This window comes from Pelophylax lessonae (assembly GCF_965119305.1).
Source record: "Pelophylax lessonae genome assembly, chromosome: 7".
Classification (NCBI taxonomy): domain Eukaryota; kingdom Metazoa; phylum Chordata; class Amphibia; order Anura; family Ranidae; genus Pelophylax; species Pelophylax lessonae.
Window position 1 is genome coordinate 142,818,179 of NC_138774.1, and position 21,370 is coordinate 142,839,548.

The following is a 21,370-nucleotide window of genomic DNA, read 5'->3' on the forward strand; positions in this document are numbered from 1 at the left end:
GATCTCTTTAGCTGCACGCATTGTGGAGCAATTCCTCCACAAAACTCTAAGCCAGAGCACTGAAGGTGTTTGTCAGATTAGATAGGGGCGGTATACCACCAAGTCACTGCTGAAAGGGGAAGCTGAGATAATGATTTGAAGGACTTTATTGCTTTTGCTGTTGGCTTGAAGGCTGGGTTCACACTGTGTGCACCGCAAATCGCAGCAGGAGTCCGGTGCGTCCTCCTCCATTTTAGGTCAGAGTTCAGACCTTCATGCCCCGTACACACGTAACGATTGTCAGCCGTAAATATTTGGCCAACGTCCGATCAGCCGATTGTCGGCTTGTTAGTATGATGCTTCCGACAACTGACTGCGACTTTTTGGCCGAACAAAATCTGGTGTGCAGGCTATAAAATTTTTGTTGGCCAACAAAGAACGGCCGAATTTTCGTCAGTCAGTACAGATTTCGGCCGACAAAAGCCAGATGAGCAAGACTGGGCATGCTCAGAGAAGAAACACACGGAAAGTAGACCAGAACATGACATCACTTCTGCAGTTGGTTGTTGTTGGCCGACAAAATTTGTGTGCAGTCTAGAGCACAATTCAACCAACACAAAAACACTGGACAAAAGACGGCTGATCGGTCGGCCAACAATCGGTACGTGTGTACGGGGCTTTAGTGCTCTTAATTGTTCACACTATTGTGGGATATGCTTTGTTCATATTTCATGTCTGAGCTTTAGAACCACTTTAAAGAAAAATAAACCCTTCTTTCTAGGGATGCACCGAATAATCGGCGGCCGAACATTATTCGGCCGAAAATAGAAAAAATAGCACTTTCGGTGTTCGGCCGAATAAGTCAAAAGGCCGAATAATTTTGTGCCGAATAATAGGGCTGAACGATAGTCGATATGATATTGACTATCGTTCTGTGGCCGTAGGCGATATTCATATCGCCGAGGTCACGATATTTACAGGGGGAAGGGACTCGGAGGAGGACAGGAGGACTCACAGACTTCCGTGTTAGGCAGGGGAAGCCGGGACACTTCAGCGGTGAGCATACATACATTACTCACTCGTGCACTGCAGCCCACCCCACACATTCAGTGAGTCTTACTCTCCTCCCTAGTTTTTTCAATGGCACATTCAGGAAGCCAATCACGCCGTGATTAGCTGCACAGCGAACCAATCACGCGTGCCTGCACACCTGATTGGTTCCGCTGTGCTGCTACTCACGGCGTGATTGGCTTCCTGAATGTGCCATTGAAAAAACTAGGGAGGAGAGTAAGACTCACTGAATGTGTGGGGCGGGCTGCAGTGCACGAGTGAGTAATGTATGTATGCGGCTGTGCTCCTTTCCAGGCTCCTACTAGTCCACCTCCAGCCTCCTACTACTACCACTATGAAAGACTGCCTGTCACTGTATAATCTGATCGAGTCCACACTGACACTGACTGACTGTCACTGAGTAATTGATGTTACCACATTAACCCTGACCTGCCCAGTGCCCTGTATCTGCAATTAAAATTTACAAGGCTGCCTGCATGCTTCCTGATTTCCATTCCCAGCATCCTTCCCAATCCCTACAGTGTCACTAACATTAACCCTATGATACAAGGCTGCAGTGTGCACTGAATCCCATTCCCTACAGTAACATTTAGGGAGAGAGAGAGCCATGAGAGGACGAGAGAGAGAGAGAGAGAGAGAGAGAGAGAGAGAGAGAGACATGAGAGGACAAGAGAGAGAGAGAGTGAGAGGACAAGAGAGAGAGAGAGAGAGACACGAGAGGACAAGAGAGAGGACAAAAAATTGGCAAAATAAATGGAAAAAATGCAAAACACCGCGTTCGGTATTCGGCCTTCGGCCTTCGGCCAAACATTTTATTATTATTCGGCTTCGGCTTCGGCCAAGAATTTAATTTCGGTGCATCCCTACTTCTTTCCCTTACAGCCAAGGGAGCTTCTTCTGTTTGATCTGCAACTGCCAAGGTGCTGCACATATATGATCAGTTATTACACCAGCAATTTGATGGTATTGTCGGTTTGGTTAAATGACATAAGCAAATGTGACAGCATTCCAGGAATGTAACTGTTTTTTTGAGAAATTGATGAGTTTACTTCCGCTTTATGGTTTACTGCTCCACCAGGAAGAAACAGGAGCAATACTGGAGGTAATTTACAGCACACACTACTGTCATTTTAGTAGCATAATTATAAACCACTTTAGCCCTGCTCACTGTGCCTCTACTGCGGCACAGTGGCTCGTTATCATCCAGCGACATAGACCTACGTCGCTGGACTCCTCCCCTTGTGGGCGGCGCTCGCGCGCTGCCGGGGGCTCGCTCCCGCTGTATTCATTCACAGCGGGAGTCGTGCCAGGGGAGGAGCAGCGGGGATCGCCGCTGCTCTTCCCCAATCGTCTGGGAATCGAGTTTGGAGATCCGCCTGCTTGTGTAAACAAAGCGGGCGGATCTCCTCAGTGACAAACAGTGATAGATTGCAGGGTTCAGCACCAGGCATACATTAACCCCTCCCTCTCCAATAAAATTAACCCCTTCCCTGCCAGGGTAATTTTTACAGTAACAGTGCATATTTATAGCACTGATTACTGTAGTAATGTCACTGGTTCCCCCAAAAGTGTCAAAAATGTCAGTCAAGGGTCCGATCTGTCCGCCGCAATGTCGCAGTCCCGCCAAAAAAATTCTGTCAAAAACTTGTTAAAAAAAAAAACACCAAAAATGACAAATCTTTCCCTTAGCTAGTAAACGCAATAACTTTTGCGCAAACCAATCAAAATACGCTTATTGCGATTTTTTTTTTTTTTTTTTTTTTTTTTTTTTTTTTTTTTTTACCAGACATAGGTAGCAGAAAACAAATTAGCCAAAAATTTAAAAAAATTTAGATTTTTACAATTTTTTTTGGGAGGGAATTTCATATAAAAAAATGTGAAAAATATTGTTATTTTTCCAAAATTTACGCTCTTTTTTTGTTTATAGCGCAAAAAGTAAAAATCACACAGGTGATCAAATACCACCAAAAGAAGCTCTGTTTGTGGGAAAAAAAAGGACGTAAATTATGTTTGGGTATGGTGTCGCACGACTGCGCAATTGTCAGTTAAAGTCGCACAGCGCCGAATCACAAAAAGTGGCCTGGACGTAAGACAGCAAAATCCTCCGGTGGTAAAGTGGTTAATGTGGAATGTATGTTCCTTGCTAAAGAACATTCGTTTATATCAAGTTGTTGTATGTAAAGTTCCGCTTTAAGCTGGCTGCATGGGGCTATTTTCAACTAGTTCTTGATGAAATATGAATATAAATTGATGGTTGGCCCTGTCTTGCCTTCTGCCCTACATCCTGCGAGGGAGGCAGGCGGAAAATTGTTGACTGGACAGTGGCTGCATGCAATTGGATGAAGCCCATTGTTCAGGTATTTTGAGATTTGGTGGGATCACAATACAATTGTGGTTGTGTGAGATTCCTCCATCTGTGCCCCCCCCCCCTCAGCCCACCAGAATCTGTGTGGCCAGCTTTACTTCCAGTAGAGGTTTTTTAAGTCCCGCGTGGTGTTGTATACGGCACAGTTTCCTCTTGCTGGGTCTACTTTCCAGCTTTTTGTAATGCTGTGTATACTCATTTGCTACAAACAAATGATATGCATTCCAAATGCCTAAGAACCACAGTTCTGAACATTGTCTCCAGGACAGTGAAAAGTTCCTTCTGTGAATGCTATTCATTAGCGTTTACGAGAAAAGAAAAACCACCATTCATGAGCTCTTGCTGCTTCTGTAGATTAATAAAATATATAAACCTATAAAGAGACATCGAAAGAGAACCACAGGGACTTGTATACTTTAACCTCAGGACATCGGGTTCAGGAGGTGAACATATTCAATATGAACAGAATATGGGGACATGACTTCAGCCTAGGAGGAAAGTTCAACACTTGCCTCTGAAAGTATTTTTCCCAAGAATCTGTTCCAGGTATAAAATTCCAACAATGGGGTTAGACCAGGGTGCCTCAAAGCTGGGAATATTTTTAAAGGGTGCCAAGAATGAAAAAAGTTGAAACGCTACACTAGACTCCCTGGCTTCTAAATTTCCCATTAATCTGACATGTTAGTGGAAGTTTACAACATCTTGGCTAAACTCCATCCAGTAAGTTTGGGTAGGTCTTCTTTTTCTTCTTTTTTAACTTGAGTTTTAGGCAATTCTCATACGGTTGTTGGATTTGAAATGTTGCAGATGTCATTTCTTCTGTATTGCAGAACTTTTCCTACATGCGAGGGGTCCAGCCCCAATCCCTAGGGTCTCTCGTCAATTAATCCTGACATTTGTTTCAGGATTGCTATTTGCTTGAACAGTAAAATGGAAGATTGGTCTGGAGCAATGAAGTATTCTATGAACTAATAAATCTGGGCTCAGAAAAACAAGGAAATTTGGCAAAAACTCTCACGAAGTGAAGGAAAATGTTGCTGCACCTTACGTGATGAATCATAAGCAAGAATTAATAGAAAGGTCATAGAATTTGTTTATGAAATACAATGTTGTATCTCCAGGGTCAGGGGAGCCAATTTGTACGAAGATAGAAGTTTTTTGGGTTGGGTTTTTAGTTCTGTCATACATTGCTGGTGCCCATCAAAATACCTGCCTTCTCGTTTTTTGTCCCTGAACACACAGACCACTTGGCACAACATTCAGCCCCTGTCCATCTGCAGTGTAGTTTATCTTACTGTAGACTTTGACAGGTTGCAGGGAGCAGAGCTGGATGCTGCTTGTGCCTCCCAGATGCACCTAAACCCCAAGATTGCACGCTCTGTGTGCAAGGGGCCTGAAGCAGATTTCCCTCCACAATTTATTAAACTACCACCGTGAAACAACCTAATGTCAGAAAACACATATATTTATTTTACTTGCCTCATTTTCTTTCTGTCTCATGTCTTACGTTCTAATGCTCCACCCCACCCAAGCATCTGGGGCCAGTTCTTTCTGCATTTTCTGGGCCAGCCTATTGGTAAGATTAGTGCCAGATCTCATGCATGCTCTACATGTGATCTGCCGTGGTATAAATTATAGCAATAATTGAGCCATTTTTTCCCCGAGATCTCCCTGGGGAGCACTGGTAAAGAAGCCTTTTTAATGGGCACCTGGGAAGCCCTCGTTACATCGGGAAACCAGGATGAGAGTAAAAGAGGTTCACAAAAATACATTTTTAATTTGCATATGACTGCAAAGTGAATGCATGTTTTATAGTTTTGGGTGGGGAAAGGTCAGCTTTAAAGCTGAACTCCAGGCAAAATTGTTTTTCCCCATGCAGTGGGGCTATGCCTGCACTGCATGGGTCAACAGCTCGTTTTGTCTAGGGGTGAGTAGAAAGCCTATACTTATCTGATCCTCTGGAAAACTGTGCTTCCCCATAGTCAAGCGGTGGACTGCTCCTAAGGAGCCTGCACTGGACGTAATTACATCAGGAAGTCTACTATCCAAGCCTGCAGGAGTGCATGGATGACTGACCGGTCTTGTGCTGGAAGGATTGGAGGATTAGGTCTGCTCTCCTCCTCTCCCATAGAAAAAAAAAAAAAAGAATCGTGACCGTCCCTGGCGGTTTGATTATGCCAGAATTTATGTGCTAAAAGTGGTACATTGTTTTGCATGGAAATATGTTTTATATTGTAGGCCTGTAATTAGGAGTAACTCACTCAAATCTGTCCAAACGAGTCTAGTAGACATCCCTGGTATGATAAAGTTTGAAACACGAAATCCTAAATTATAATATAATAATAAAGAGACAATTGAGTACTGTCCGTGATACTTTTCTTATTTGCACTAACATACAATTTTTCAGGACAAGCTTTTGGGGTATGTCCCCTTCTTCAAGATCCAAGCAGTACTTAGTACTGCTTGGATCTTGAAGAAGGGGACATACCCCGAAAGCTTGTCCTGAAAAATTGTATGTTAGTGCAAATAAAAAAAGTATCACGGACAGCACTCAATTGTCTCTGTCGCAAGTGCACTAATACGGCTACAATGACCTCAAGCACAATGTAATAATAATACATTTCATCAAATTCTTCATTGTTTTCGAAGTGGAGATATTTCATTATGAGGGAAAATCTGTACTCTGATCATGCCAAAGAATGGAATGGCAAGTAAGGTATTGGTTGTCCAATACCACTTCTGCAGGGGTATTCCCACCACTCCCTGAAGAATTATTGGGCCCAGAAATTTCCAAATGTCCTCTTTGGTCAGTGGTTCCCACTTTCTGCATCTTGCAAACTTCCAATGCGTAGCGCATTGTTGCTCTTTGTACCGGTTTGTCTCGGTAACTATTTTTCCAATAACCTCATCGGTTAGAAATAATTGTAGGTATGCCAAGGGGTTGTAATGGTCAACGTCAACTTTCATACCAGGTGCTCCAGTAAATGGGAATCTTGGGGGCGCTGCCTGATCCGTACCACAGTCAATTGAGCACCAAGTCCGCACATCGGTGAGTTCAGTCACAGAATCGTCGCTGTTGTCACTTTTGTACCTGATGACGAATTTTCCCACGAATCGCTATCGCTCAGTTCTTCAAATATTTCCGATTCACCTTCGCTGTTTTCAAGTTCGTCCAAAAACGTTTTTGAGCTAAAAGAACGCATGGATGTTATCAATTTTCCAGGCACAAAGTACCCCAAAAAGTACAGGCAGGGCACTGGGAAAGCGACTAGGGGAAATGGCATGATACAAAGTTGTAATTCTAACAGATTACACTGTATCATGTTTTTTTTTAATCTCCCGCCGGTTCCACCCCCTGCGACGCGGCGCTAGCAGGGAAGGGAACCGGAAGAAGGTGCTGACATTGGCCGAACACACAGCAGGAGGACAGCTGGAGGAAGGCTGGGAAGGACTGCGGGGGATCGCAGGGGAAGGTGAGTTTCATTCTGGGGTAATCTCGAGTGTGGCTCGGGGTTACCGCTTTTGGCACTGAATATTAACCTTGAGCACACTCAGGAATACGCTATGGAGGTTAAAGTGGTTGTAAAGGCTGAAGGTTTTTTACATTCTGCGTGCTGCTCTTCCCACAGTTCTCTCCCCCCACCTGAGCCCCCTCTCAATCCAGCGATGTGCACGAGAGCCTTGGCTGTCCTGGGACCCACTCTCCTTATTGGCTGAGACAGTAGCAGGAGCCATTGGCTCCCACTGCTGTCAATCACAGCCAGTGAGCCAATGAGAGAGCGAGGGGGGGGGGCAGGGCCAATAGGTGGCTTTATGTGTCTTACGGACGCATAGAGCAGGGCTCAGGAGCGAGCACGCATAAGTGCCCCCATAGCAAGCAGCTTGCTATGGAGGAGTAGCCAGGAGCGCCTGTGGGGGACCCATTGCACAGAGCAGATCGGTATGACATGTTTGTATTATTATTATTATTATTATTATTATTATTATTATTTATTTCGTTTTATTTTATTTTAATTTTTTTTATAAAAGCCGAACCTTAATACTTATTTAATCTGTGCAGTACGGGCACAGCCCCACTGCATTGGAAATAAGAAAACTGTTTGCCTGGAGTTCAGCTTTAAGTTTTTTTTTTTTTTTTCTTATTATTGTTCAAGCATAATTCTTACCAATCTGTTAAATAAAAGCTTGAAATACATAGGTTTGCTTCACCCGCCAAATGATTTGTAATTATGTGAAACCTGTTTTTTAACGTAAACACATTTTCTCTATCGTTCATCGACAGACGCAGCTCCTTATCTTTTGCATCCCAGCGAGACTCGCAGGCTCGTTCCCATCCATCGGGGCACTGTTGTGGCGAGGCCTAGTTCTGGACTAAAACCTGCTCACGTTCGCTGACCAGGTTGGGAGACCCTAAGGATTATCCAGTGGGAAACCGCAGCCGGCTGTTGCTTGTAGTTACTCTGGATCTTGGTCCTCAGGAACTAACTAGTTAAAAAAAAAAATTGCAAACTTTCCCTGTTACAGCTAGGACCGAAGTTCCAGCAGGGAGCTAGGTCCTATTCCTAACACTAGGCAGAACAAACTGTTTGATGATAGCAGAGTCTGAGGGTTTATGCCTGCAGGGACAGCCCCCATAGGCGTGGTTACGTTTTTTTTCCTGCCTAGTGCCTATTCCTAGAAGGAGGAGCATAACCCTATGTGTTATGAAGATAAGGAGCTCCGTCTGTCTATGAACTTCAGAGAAAAGGATTTTATGGTAAGTTCTTACAAAAATCCAGTTTTTCATTCTGTGGTGCTGGACAGGTGACACACACAGGTCATAGAACTGCTAGTCAAAACAGTAATCTATTAAATCTTAGACATGTTTGTATTTCAGCCATTTTTCTGAAAATCCTGTGTTTTGAATATCTAGTTTGCAGCCGTCTTTTCTGCAGTGGTTATAGAATACATAAACCAGATCATTCCATACCCTAGTGACCCTTACAGGCACATGTCTCTACTATTGGTCAAGAAAGTTCAACTTGGACCCTATTTGGGCTAGACACCAAATGACATTCCAGTTTGCTTTTGAGTTGTGAGTGGAAACCAGCACACCTGGGGTCAAGCACAAGCAGGACAAGGAAATTCAATGGAGGCAAGGTTGCTTGGTAGACCTATTGGCAGCACCATTGTATTGTACCTCAGCAGCACATACTAACAAGCCATGCAAAGCTGCCCAACTTTAAACTACTAGGAGCTTATGATTGCATGTAAAACCTAAGTGCCTTTTTTCTCTTTTGTAGCCCTACTGGATCACACGTTGAATGGTGCAAGCAGCTGATTGCAGCCACAATATCCAGCCAGATTTCCAGTTCTGTGCCACCAGAAAATGTTTCCCGAGATTACAGGGTAAGTAACAAGTTGAAGGATCATATGTCTTCTTGTCATAGAAAACTCATGCAGCAAGTCTTTCATGGGCTCCTTTGTGCCTCTTCAGACAGTGCATCAACTTTAACAGCTTGCCGACGGTCAGCCCCTCACAGGACTACGCCGCTAGCCTGTGAGGCTCTAGGGAGCGAGCGCGCGCCGCCGGAGGCGCGCTGCCGCTCGTTCACGGACCCGATGTCCGCCGGGCACTTGCGATTGTCCGTTACTGCGGGGGAAAGGCAGGCGGCTAATGTAAACAAAGCCGTCTGTCATTCTTCCCTGTGTAAGAATGGAGATCATACGGTTCTGCTATGTAGGACCGTTGATCTCTGTTCTTACACCTCAAGCCACATCCAATCACAGTTAGAAGCATGCCCCTAGGGACACACTTAACCCCTCCCTCTCAAAAAAAGTTAACCCCTTCACTACCAGTGTCATTTTTACAGTAACAGTGCATATGTATAGCACTGATTACTGTAACAATGTCACTGGTAACCCCATAAGTGTCAAAAATGTGAGTCAAGGGTCCGATCTGTCCGCCGCAATGTCGCAGTCCCGCAAAAAATAACGCAGATCGCCGCCATTACTCGTTAAAAAAAAAAAAAACAACAAAAATGGCAATCTTTCCCTTAGTAAATGCAATAACTTTTGCGCAAACCAATCAAAATACGCTTTTTGCGATTTTAACAAACATATGTAGCATAAAACAAATTGGCCTAAAATGAAAGGCCTGAGCCCATTACTAGTAAAGAGTATGTTGATGACCGCCATTTAAAAAAAAAAAAAAAACATGTTTGTGTTTTGGTCCTTTAGTAATTACTGTAGTCTGAAGAATTGGCATCTTATCATCCATAATTAAGATGTAATCAAATATCTTGCATATCAGAACATCTCATGTTGTTCTGTCTTCCCTACCATCCTCCCTGACACCATCCAGAGCAGAGATCCTGCCCAACCCTACTTCCTTTGTTTTTATTAAATTTTATAACACCTAGTTCTAGCGGGAGATCTGCCTTCTAGACATTTCAGTTTAAGAATAATGTAGACTGACACATCGAACCTGTTAGAAAGTACACAGATAGTATGGTAAAGACACTTCTACCTATCCTTGTGAGCAAGTTGGGTGATTCTTGACATATAGGTGATGGAGAATTCCTTGTAGTGATTTAATAAGTACATTCTATTGTGTTTTATAATAATCAGACAGTGAAGTAAATCTTTTGTCTTTGATAACATTGTGCATTTTAACAGGTTTTCAAGAGGCCCGATATAAGGGTAAGATCTCTTTGGTGTTCAGCAAGTCGGCCTCCTGCCTGTTTGTCCAGTGTGCTGTGTGTTGAAGTTCTTTTATATATGTGCGCTTAAAGCATCAAAATCTCCAGCCATAACGGAATATTTCCTGTAAAACTTTTTGTTGCTGTTAAGCAGGGGTCTCCAAACTTTCTAACCAAAGGGCCAGTTTACTATCCCTCAGACTTTAGAGGGGCCAGACTGTTATCAGAAGGAGTAGGAATTTCCCTGGTGTCAGTGGGAGTAGAAAATGTCTCAGGCTTGGTGATCAGTGAGAATAAAAAAAGTACATAGCACCTGTGGTCAGTAGGAGGAGGAATGTTACCCATCACTGGTGTCAGTGAGGGGAGTAGTGCCCCGTCACTGGTGTCAGTGAGGGGAGTAGTTCCCCCTCACTGGTGTCAGTGAGGGGAGTAGTGACCCGTCACTGGTGTCGGTGAGGGGAGTAGTGCCCCGTCACTGGTGTCAGGGAGGGGAGTAGTGCCCCGTCACTGGTGTCAGGGAGGGGAGTAGTGCCCCGTCACTGGTGTCAGGGAGGGGAGTAGTGCCCCGTCACTGGTGTCAGGGAGGGGAGTAGTGCCCCGTCACTGGTGTCAGGGAGGGGAGTAGTGCCCCGTCACTGGTGTCAGGGAGGGGAGTAGTGCCCCGTCACTGGTGTCAGGGAGGGGAGTAGTGCCCCGTCACTGGTGTCAGGGAGGGGAGTAGTGCCCCGTCACTGGTGTCAGGGAGGGGAGTAGTGCCCCGAGGGCCAGACAAATGCGAAGGGCTGCAGTTTGGAGACCCCTGCTATAGAGTGAAGGAGAAACCAGACGTTTTAATAAACCTTCATCCTACTGGTGCAAACCATGTGTCATTTTAAACAAGGGCTCCAATGTAATGGTAAAATAATTTTTATATAGTTGAGAAAGGTTGAACATACGGGGCCCTGTAACAGCAAGCGATGCAGCTGATTTGAGCAGGCTGTATGAGTGCATATTAACAAGTGCCTCCAAGCATCACAGGCAATTGTTATCACAAACAGACTTTCTTTAACACACTAAGAAAAATTGATTTGTGACTAATGACCAAGTGAAAATTGAGCAATCTTGAATCACCTATGTGCTACTTTCATCAGTTGAGCGAATAGGGACAAAGATTACAGGGCTTCCAGGCAGTACATAAGTTAGTAGAGGATGGGCAGACCTCTTACCGAATGTCTTTGATCAGCCATTAACATTTAACCCCTTTGCTTGCAGTGAGAAAGCAGCAAAAATGTAGTCTTTGTGACACCATTAAAAAGTATTGCCGATGCCCGACCCTCCACTACATCATGCTTTACAGCACGACTGACACGGCGCTAGAAGGGGAAACTCCCATTTCATCATGCAAGCCAAGTTCCCATTATTATTTTCTTATCAGTGGCAGATTGAGGGGCTGGAGGAGGGTCAGTTTACCAAAGCAAATATCCTGAGGCTATTTTCTATGAAGTTGTTGTTCCAAGACAGTATAGAAGTTCTATATGGCCAGTTTAGAGGTTGGCTGAAGTGCAAGCAGTATAGCCCCAACTGACACATCAATTACAAAAAGAGTCCTACTTCCCTATGGAATTGGAATGCTCACATTATTGCTCTGACTTTGCAGCTTTCACTTGCTCCTAAAAATAATCTTTTTCTCACACTCATGGCTAGCGAGAGGATTTAGACCATATACCTATCAGACGTAACATTATAAACACCCACCTAATATTGAGTAGGTTCCCTTTTTCATGCCAAAACAGCCCTGTTCCTTTAAGGCATGGACTCCGCTAGCGCTCTAAAGGTGTGCTGTGATATCTGGCACCAAGCCATCAGTAACCGATCCTTCAAGCCTTGGCCAGCTTGCCTTCTACCCATAGTTCATCCTGGTGTAATCTCTTCCCCAGGTACGTGACACACGCACATCCAGCCATCTACATGATGTAAAAGAAAACCTGAGGACACGGGTCAGCTTGGGCTCCCTGACCGGTCTGCGGCTACCCTGCCCCATGCACAACAAACTGTGAAGCACTAAGTGTTGTGACACCTTTCTAATAGAACCAGAATTAACTTTTTCAGCAGTTTGAGCTACAGAAGCTCTTCTATTGTGTCAGACTTCACAGGCCAGCGTTCGCTCCCCATATTCCTCAATAAACGTTGGACGCCCATGACCATGTCACTGGTTTTCTTTCCTTTGACCACTTTTGGTAGATCCTGACCATTGCAGATGGGAACATCCCCCCCAAGAGCTGCATTGTTGGCCTTGCTCTGACCCAGTTGTCAAGCTATTACAGTTTGGCCTTTGTCAAAGTTGCTCAAATCCTTACACTTGCCCATTTTATTTATTTTTTTTGCTTTTAAAACCTCAATTTCACGGACAACATGTTCACTTGCTACCGAATGTATTCCATCCACTTTCAGGTGCCATTGTAACAAGATCATCAGCATTCACTTTACCTGTCAGGGGTAAAATGTTATGGCTGATCAATGTATGTATTGCATAGACTGTTTGGTTTTAGTTGGTGGATGCTGGAGAGGCAAATTTGGACAAATATTAAAAGTGGGCACTTGATGAGGACTTGAATGAACACGTCAGTGCACTCCTCTTCGGTTATCTAGCTAAGCTAGTGCTTTTTTATTTGGGTTCCTGCTTAATGGTGTTGGTGAAACGCCTACCAGGAAATTGGCATCTGTTGATCATATATCACCCTTGACAGTATAGTCCTACACTACAGTTTTCATCCGACATTCTGGTGGTCACATCTAAGAGCTTTCGTTTCCAGGGTTGTACAGGTCCTGATGAATTTTTTGCAATGCTATAGGAGGAGTGGAACACCCTCATGGTGGGCAGAAATGCCCTGAACTTCAGGAACTATAGCTTAACTGTCCACCATCTTGACCTTGGTAGTGGGGTGCCCAAGAATTTTAAGAACCCAGCATGACCGGACACTAAAATTTAAATGCCGCTTTTAGCTCTACTGGCCAGTTAAGACAAATCAAAGTAGGGCACTAGAACATGGAATTTTGGGAAATATCCACCACTGACCCTTCTTCCTACTCTAACTAGGAGTTTCTGCTGGGATGTTTTTTTAGCAATCATTGACCATATTCATTGATTTCCAGTATCCAAACACTTTAACACAAAATTGATGCTTACTTTTAGCTTATTTTTGTTTCTCTTCCTTTTTTGAAGATTTTGATCCTCCTTTTTTTTTTTTTTTTTTTTTTTTTTTTCCCTTCAGTGTGTCTGCTCTTTGTGAAATAAATTCCAGGTTTGCTAGCTTGTGGTGTTGCTTTAGTTGTGCTTTATTTAATTGTTGTGCATGTGTTGAGCTTGTACATGGATAAAAAAAATTCAAGTTTAGGGAGCACAGAATCCATTTTAAAATGTAATCTCTTTTAATAGAGCAGTGTGCGCCTTATATTTTTCATATAATTGGAATATTGTGAAATGTTCTTGCAATCACAGAACATTCATCCACATCCTTGGAGAATATTTAGCTTAATTAAAAATGTCAACTCTTCAGAATTGTATTCATATCAAAAAGAAACCGCTTGTTACAAAAACTGGAAAGGCGATGTTGGTAAGGGAGTTGAGAGGACAATTTGCCATTTTTCCTGTTTCTTGTTTTATACTATTGTTGTTGGCCCTAAAGCCTGGTACACAGGGGCCGAATATTTGGCGGTTCTGCAGAAATCGACTGACATTGAGCTCGTGTGTACATCAGTCTGTCTGACCGAAGCTGCCCGGAAAACCAGCATCTGATCAGCGCTGGCAGCCATTGACCGGTGTGTTCTGGCGTGGGGCAGTCCCCCTGTCAGAACACAATACCTCCAGAGGGGAGATCGTTCTACGAACGTGGCATAGTTAATACAGCAAGCTCCACCTGTGAGCATACTAGACTTAAAGTGGAGTACCACCAAAAAGAAGATCCACTAAGCATTTACCCCCAACCCCACCCTGCCACATTTGGCATGTCCTTTATTATTTTGGGGGGGGGGGGGGTTAGCGGGTACCTAGTTTTGAAAGGTGCCGCTCCCACTTTGGGGATCTGAGCGGATATTCTCCTCTCCCTGTCCCTGCCTGCAGTCGTTATGAATACATCACAGGTCCCAAAAGACTACCTGACCATGCAGCAGGCACAGCGTGACTCCCGCATGTGCAGTGAAGCCAGGTGCCCACAGTTTAAATGCCAGCATCGAGGAGAGGAGAGGGAGACCAGCGACTGTTCAGATGACCACTTGGCTGGATCCTGAGACAGATGTGTGTGTGTTTATTAAAAGTCAGCAGCTACACTTTGTCTCCTTCAATCCAGTGAATGGCTGATGCTGCAGAGTTAAACAACCTGACAGGTACTTGTATCTTTGTGATACTATTGGTGATATCTCTGTGCTTGATATCTTGGGTTTGACTTTGAACACCTGCTATAGTCATCCTGCAGAAGTCTTAGGTTGTCCATACATTATACAATTTTCCTTTAGATTTAACAAAACTATATAATTTGAGGTCAAACCTAAACACTTTCAATTTGTTTGCAAACAAACGGGCCCTTGCACTACATAGGTAAATGTAAGCCCTCATGCACACGGGGCGTCAGAAAGAACGAGCTGCAGAGCCACTTCTAACGCCAGGAAAAAGCAGCTGTAAAAACATGCTTTTAGTAGCTTTTTCCATTTGCGTTATTGCACGTTTGGCCACGTCACCCATACCCATTCACATAAGGAGGGGGTCCGGGATCTGGGGGGCCCCCTTGTTAAAGTGGGTTTCCAGATTCCGATGAGCCCCCTGCCCGCAGACCCCCACAACGACCGGCCAGGGTTGTCGGGTAGAGGCCCTGTCCTCATCAACATGGGGGCAAGGTGCTTTGGGGTGGGGGGGTGCAGAGCCCCCCCTGCCTCAAAGCACCCACAACCCCCCATGTTGAGGGCGTGGGGCCTGGTATGGTCCAGGGGGGGTTGGGCCGCTCGCTCCTCCCCTCCCCTTTCCTGGGCTGCCTGCTCGGATAAGGGTTTGGTATGGATTTTGGGGGTGACCCCACGCCAACTTTTCGGCGTTTTTTTTCCCCATTTTGGCGTGGAGTTCCCCCTCAAGATTCTCACAGTGCAAGTCGCGCCGCAAGTCGGATCACCCTGATCCGACCTGCGGTGCGACTTCCATTCAAATCAGTAGGCTCCCATAGGGAACCATTGATTTTGAATGGAGGCAGAAAAAACGCTGCTAACAGCTACTGTGGCCAAACGTGCAATAACGCTAATTGAAAAAGCTACTGAAAGCACGTTTTTACAGCTGCTGTTTCCCGGCTTCAAGTAAATAGCTTTGGAGCACGTTTTTATGATGCCTTGTGTGCATGGAGCCTTAAATGCCTATGCCACTTGGAGCTCCTAAAAGCTCTGTGTGCATGAGGTCATAGAATAACATGGATGGGCGTTCTGCAGCTGCAAAAAAAAAAAACGTCTGACGCTGCTAACAGCAGCTGCAAAAACGTCCTGTGTGCATGGGGCCTTAATCTAAAGGAAATTGAAAAAGAACAATATTTTATATTGTGTAGAATGCAAAGAGTGAAGGAAAACTCCTGGGTGTAAATGCATTGTATCAAAACAAGCCTAGGGAAACACAAGTATAAAAATAAATAAATAAATAGAATATTCTATAAAGGTATCTTATCATAAGACAAGTAAACTACCTGGGGGGGGGGGGGAGACAGATGCCGCCTTTGGTTTAACCCTTGGAGTACTCTGGTTCGTAACCTATGAATCCACCATGATTGTTTACCTAATACCTTCCGGAGTCTGTCTCCACCTCTGGGTGACACCAATACCCTATCTATACCACAATACCTAAAATCACCACCATGAACTTCTTTAAAAATGTCCTCACTTGTACAGGTAAAGGATTAAACCGAAGGTGGGACCTGAATTTACATCTAAGTTCATATTGAACCCTTATCTGTCTTCCTCCCAGGTCGTTTACTTGTCCTATGAAAATATACTTTATATAATCTTTTTTTGTCCACTTGTGTTTCCCTAAGCTTGTTGTTTTTACACATTTTGATACAATGCATTTACAATGTTTTGTTTTCTTTGGTTTAGAGTCGGTTCACACTGGGGCGACACGACTCCTTACTACTTCGGGGGCGACTTGTGCATTACAATGCACCACGACTTCGGAGCGACTTGCAGGGACTTCACATAATGGAAGTCTATGCAAGTCGCTCCGAGGTCGCCCCGAAGTAGTACAGGACCCTTTTTCTAAGTCGGAACGACTTGTGTCGCTCCTATTAGAACGGGTCCTGTAGCAGTCAATGGACCGCGAGGGAGCGCGACTTGTCAGGCTGACAAGTCGCCTGACAAGTCGCGCTAGTGTGAACCGAATCTTAATGGTATGTAGCACGCTTTCTTTCCCAGCCAGGCTCCCAATGGTTTGGTTGGTGGCCTGGCTATATATTTGTCTTGTAAGCTATGTTAGTTAGACTATGATTAAGGCAGTTGTGGGCTGAAACATGTCAGTTGGCTCAATTTTGAAACGCATGTACTCCTTTGGATTGAATAAAGATTGATTTTTAGTACTACTTGCCTTGTTGCCTACTTCATCTTACCTTGGAGGACTTTTTTTATGCGGATTGGAGACCGCTTGTCATGCACGGTGAGTGAAGAAGTGCTCTAAGCCTGTTTTATACCTGCAATTGGGTTGTAGTGGCAGCACTTTATTTGATTACCATGCCAAGAGTGAATGCTTAACTGTGCTCAATGCACATTCAGTAGAACATTGTGAAGAGGAAGGTAATTTTGTCTTATTGCAGATTAGAAATAGCATCAGGTCTCCTCTGCAATAAAAAGATGCCTGCTAACATTTTTTTTTTCTACTGAAGGTTTAGTTTTACTTTAAGTTGCAGCAAGTTTCTTTGTTTTGTTCCCATTATGTAAAGAGACTTGACATGTTGATCTGTATGGTTCTTGAGGCAGACTGCTCCACATCACTGGGATGTACATTGTGTTCTGCATTGTTTAGTGGCAGTCTTATGTCACTGACATTTACTCAACCCAACAAGCATTACTTCCGTATCCCTAGTACTTTACGCTGGCTTCTGTTACCTCTTCAATGCTGCTCAGAGCCAGGTCTGTTTCCTCGTATTGTCGTAGGCTAGAAAATGGATTATCTCTGCACTAGATTGATCAGATCTAGATCTAAACCACTAAAGAGAATACATTTATTTCCTCAATGGAGTGTTCTGGGGTGCATGTAATACACTTTTATGATGGATCATTCATTTTACATATATATTTAGAGAGGGAAATTGTTTCTACTCTGTTATTTTAATCATTGCACGTTGGTGCTTTTTTATAGATCTCAATAAAGATATGATTTACATTTACCTTGAGGCTAGTGACTCTTTCTATGGTATTTTCTTGGTTGTTTATGATTATTGGAATTATACCCTGGTCTGAGACAAAATTTGATACTGTGATTTGCAGTGCCCATTCAATAGCTTACAGAATGCATTAGGCCGGCCATAGACCATTCGAATCTCTGCCTGTTCATCAGGAACCAGCTGAGATTCGGACCATGTATGGGCAGGCTGAATGTACCAACCTGCCGCATTTTTCCATCCGATTATCTCTAGTGGCTGCTATAGCCACTAGCAATAATCGCTGTCTTCTTGCGGCAGGGAAGGCTTTCCCCACTGGGAGAATACAAAATCTCAGTGGGAGGAATTCCCCTGTCAGCACTGTCTTTGTTGATGGGGGAATCGTGCACAATATATGGCCTGCCTTAGATGATTAGACAACAATGTTGTAATCACGTAGAGCAATAGTCTACAAACTGCAGCCCGAGGGCCAGATGTGGCCTTTTGCTTGCCTTTATCAGGCGGCACAAGAAAGTACATGGCTATGATAAAGAGCTGGAAGTTTCCATTGTGACCTTGATCTGTGTGGCTGGAGAAATATCATTCAACACTGGATTTGGCTTTGATCTCTTCATCCCAGCCATGTGCTGCCCCTTGATGTCTCCCATTGGGCGTCCTGGTCCCCTTCCACCACTCCCAGGTCAGACACTGAACAGCTGTTGCCAATTGGAGGTGTCCTGTTTGATTAAGCTTCAAGCTGTTTTTTTTTTTTTTTAGAGAATTATTGTTGGAGGCATCTACTCCTGAAGAATTTAAACTGTATTCACAAAACACGTAGAGGTACAAGGAGCATCCCTTCTTTTAAACTGGATTTACTTTTGTTATGTGGGACTGCGATATTGTGGTGGACAGTTTGGACACTAACTGACCCTTTGGACACTTTTTGGGTACCAGTGACATTATTACAGTGATCCGTGCTAAAAAAAAAAAAAAAAAAAAAAAAATGCACTGTACTAATGAAACTGGCTGGGAAGGAGTTAACATTATGGGTGATAAAAGGGTTAAATTTGTGACATATTCCCACCTGATGGGGGCAGGCCTGTGAGTTGAACGCCTCGCGAGGTCACATACGACTGGGTCTCGGCCCGAGTCGCAGCATTCCTCCTGCCCGACAGAGGAGAGAGAGGAGGTTCTGTCTGGAGCATTGCCCGCCTCGTTTCTGGTATGGGAAGTAACTGTCCCCCCCCCCCCTCTTCCCCTGGAGGGTTTTTTGCATTGGATGTAGGCCCCTCCCATGGGCGGACACCCGGGTTCCTTTCCCTGTTAGGCACCCCCCATTATCGGTCTGGTGGTCCTTGTTGGCCATCTTGTCCCCCCCCCCCCCCCCTGGTGGGGGCTCCTGCCAGGGCCCCTCTCCTTCCTTCCTGCCTGTGCCAATTTCTGAGGCCTAGGGATCTCTCCTGTCTCCCTGGGAGCCTTGTGGTGCGGCACAGGGCTGCCATTTTCTTGTAGTCGGTGTGCTTAATGCACGGCGGCCATGTTGGTGTAGTCTGGCGGCTGTTTTGTGGTGTTTTTCCATTGAAAATAGCGGCAGTCATGACGGCGGAGCCCTCTGGGCAGTGATTGTGGCGGTTGGAGCCCCTCCTCATCTCCTGGTGCTTACTCCTGGATCATTTAATTTCCTGATCTCCACACGTGGAGTGCAGATTATCCTGGTGGCTACAGGTGTCTTTTTTTTCTGCTGGGTGGTGAGGTACTCTCGCTCTCTGCTGAGGATCGATAGGTGCTCTGTTACTGGCGACCAGGTGGTGCTGCCAGAGTGGTGGGGGTGTCTCTTAGCAGTGTTTTTTTACACATTTTATTTGTGGGGTCCCCCCATTGACTCATGGAGTCTTTGGAGCACATTTCCTCACCTGATTCCCTCCGGGTCCCAACCATCCATTGATGCACTGACGGCGGTCCTGGAGTCCTTTGTGTCCCGGGTGGAGGTGGTTTTTGGTTAACGGCCTAGCAAAAAGTACCCCCCTGCCTTCTCCTGCCTCATCTCTCTCCTCCAATCCTGAACCTGATTTGGCCACTGTGGACGTAGGTCACTCTTCTGGGTCTGCGACCCCGTTCCTGGATTTCTCAGATAGTGAGGATGATTCCTCCACTTCTGTAGATAAGCACGAAAAGGTGCTGGTGGACGCACTGATTGTATCTGTGCATGAGACCCTAAAGATGTTGGACGCAGCTGAAGCTGCGACAAAGGCGCCGGTTCCTTTTGGCACTCGCAAGCAATCCAGAGCAGCAAAGGTGTTTCTTTTCCCTTCCTATTTTGACAGAATTGTCGTTCAAGAGTGGGAACAACCAAAACATCCCCTTGTGATCCCTAAGCGATTTGCTATGCGGTACTCCTGTGAGGAGTTCCTTCTTAAAAATTAGACTGTTAGTGGAACAGTCTAATCTGGACCCTCCGGTTTCCAGATTGAACAAGGTAACCGTGATTCCGGTTGAAAAGTCTCTGACCTTAAGGAAACCTGGCTGATAGGAAGATGGAGGTGTGGCCCACAATATGTACACTGTGGCTGGTTTGGCACTGAGGCCGGTATTCCTTTGCCCTGGTGTCGCAAACTCAGACCGAGTGGGCTAAGCTTTTACGTTGTGACCTGGAGGTGACCCCCCCCCCCGCCTTTGCTGAGCTGCCAGACCAGTTGGTCCAGGGGGGCTGCAGTTTATCTGTGATGCCTCTTTGAAAGCGGCTCCCCTAGTTGCTAGACTCTGTTTCGGGAGTGGTCCTTGGGCGTATTTTTTTTTTTGCTCAAATGCTGGTCTGCGGACCAGACTTCTAAAAAAAAAAAAAAAAAGAAAGAAAAGCCTTGACTAATCTTCCTTTTTAAGGAGATCGCCTGTTTGGAACTTCCCTGGATGATATCAATAGGAGTCTCACGGGGGGAGTACTTTTTCTTCCGCAGGCTAGTAAGGGCGAGAACCCTCGTCGTAGACGTGGGCCATCCTTCTTGGCTCATAAGAAGTTTTTTCGCCCCTCGGGGGCAACTGACAAGGGATGAAAGCCTTTCAGGGCCTCCTCTGGTGGATCCAAGAGAACTTGGTCTGGCAAGTCGAGAGCAGGCTTCCCCAGACCCGCAGACAAGGCTCCTTAAGCATGAAGGTGCTCCCTCACCCGTATCTGGGGTGTGGGGGACGTCTTCGCTGGTTCTTACCCTCCGAAAAGGTTCTTTCCTTCTAACTTGCGCCTGTCCCTGTACTACTTAAAGGGTCTTTTTGGGGTGATGCAAGACCTGTTACTTTAAGGGGTGATGGTTCCCGACATCGGAACGTTTTCAGGGGTTTTTACTTAAGTCTGTTTACAGTCCCCAGCAAGGAAGGCAAGGTGCGTCCAATTCTGGACCTCAAAGTGCTGAACTGCTTTGTGCGGGTGCAGAAGTTCAGAATGGAGTCCATTCGCATGGTGGTTGCATCCCTGTACCAGGGAGATTTTTTTGCCTCTATCGACATCAGACCGCTTACCTTCACATTCAAATATTTGCCGGTCACCGGCGCTTCCTCCGCTTTGCCGCAAGAGAGGAGCATTAGCAGTTTGTGGCGTTGCCTTTTGTTCTCGCCTCCACTCCTCAGGTCTTCACGAAAGTGTTGCCCCATGTGCTAGCATTGTTACGTCAGCAAGGGATCGCAGTACTGGGCTACTTGGGCGAACTCCTTCTGCAAGCAGAGTCTCCTACTGCTCTGATCTTCCATCCTGCTTTATGGTCGCTGGCTTTGACGGCTTGGCTGTTGAACGCCATGTGCTGAGTCAATGATTCCAACGCTGTCAAAAGCTAGGAAATCTACTTCTAGGAAGATCTACCATCGTACGTGAAAGACGTACATCGTATGGTGTGAGTCCCTTGGGGTTCATCCTCACTTGGCTCCTCCAGTGC

The 21,370-nt window shown here is 45.2% G+C and overlaps 1 protein-coding gene across 7 annotated transcripts in view; it reads left to right on the top strand.

The window, feature by feature from the left end:
- MTMR1 (myotubularin related protein 1) overlaps nucleotides 1-21,370 on the top strand; it is a 210,753-nt gene that overhangs the window by 44,330 nt on the left and 145,053 nt on the right. For 3 of the 7 annotated variants that reach the window (XM_082263732.1, XM_082263733.1, XM_082263736.1), the window contains 2 exons: nucleotides 8,698-8,803; nucleotides 10,073-10,096. The exons of 1 other annotated variant lie outside the window; for it this stretch is intronic. In XM_082263732.1, coding sequence (XP_082119858.1) covers nucleotides 8,698-8,803; nucleotides 10,073-10,096 — 130 coding nt within the window. The remainder of the gene's footprint in view (nucleotides 1-8,697; nucleotides 8,804-10,072; nucleotides 10,097-21,370) is intronic. 3 more of the 7 variants (XM_082263734.1, XM_082263735.1, XM_082263737.1) reach the window with 1 other exon arrangement.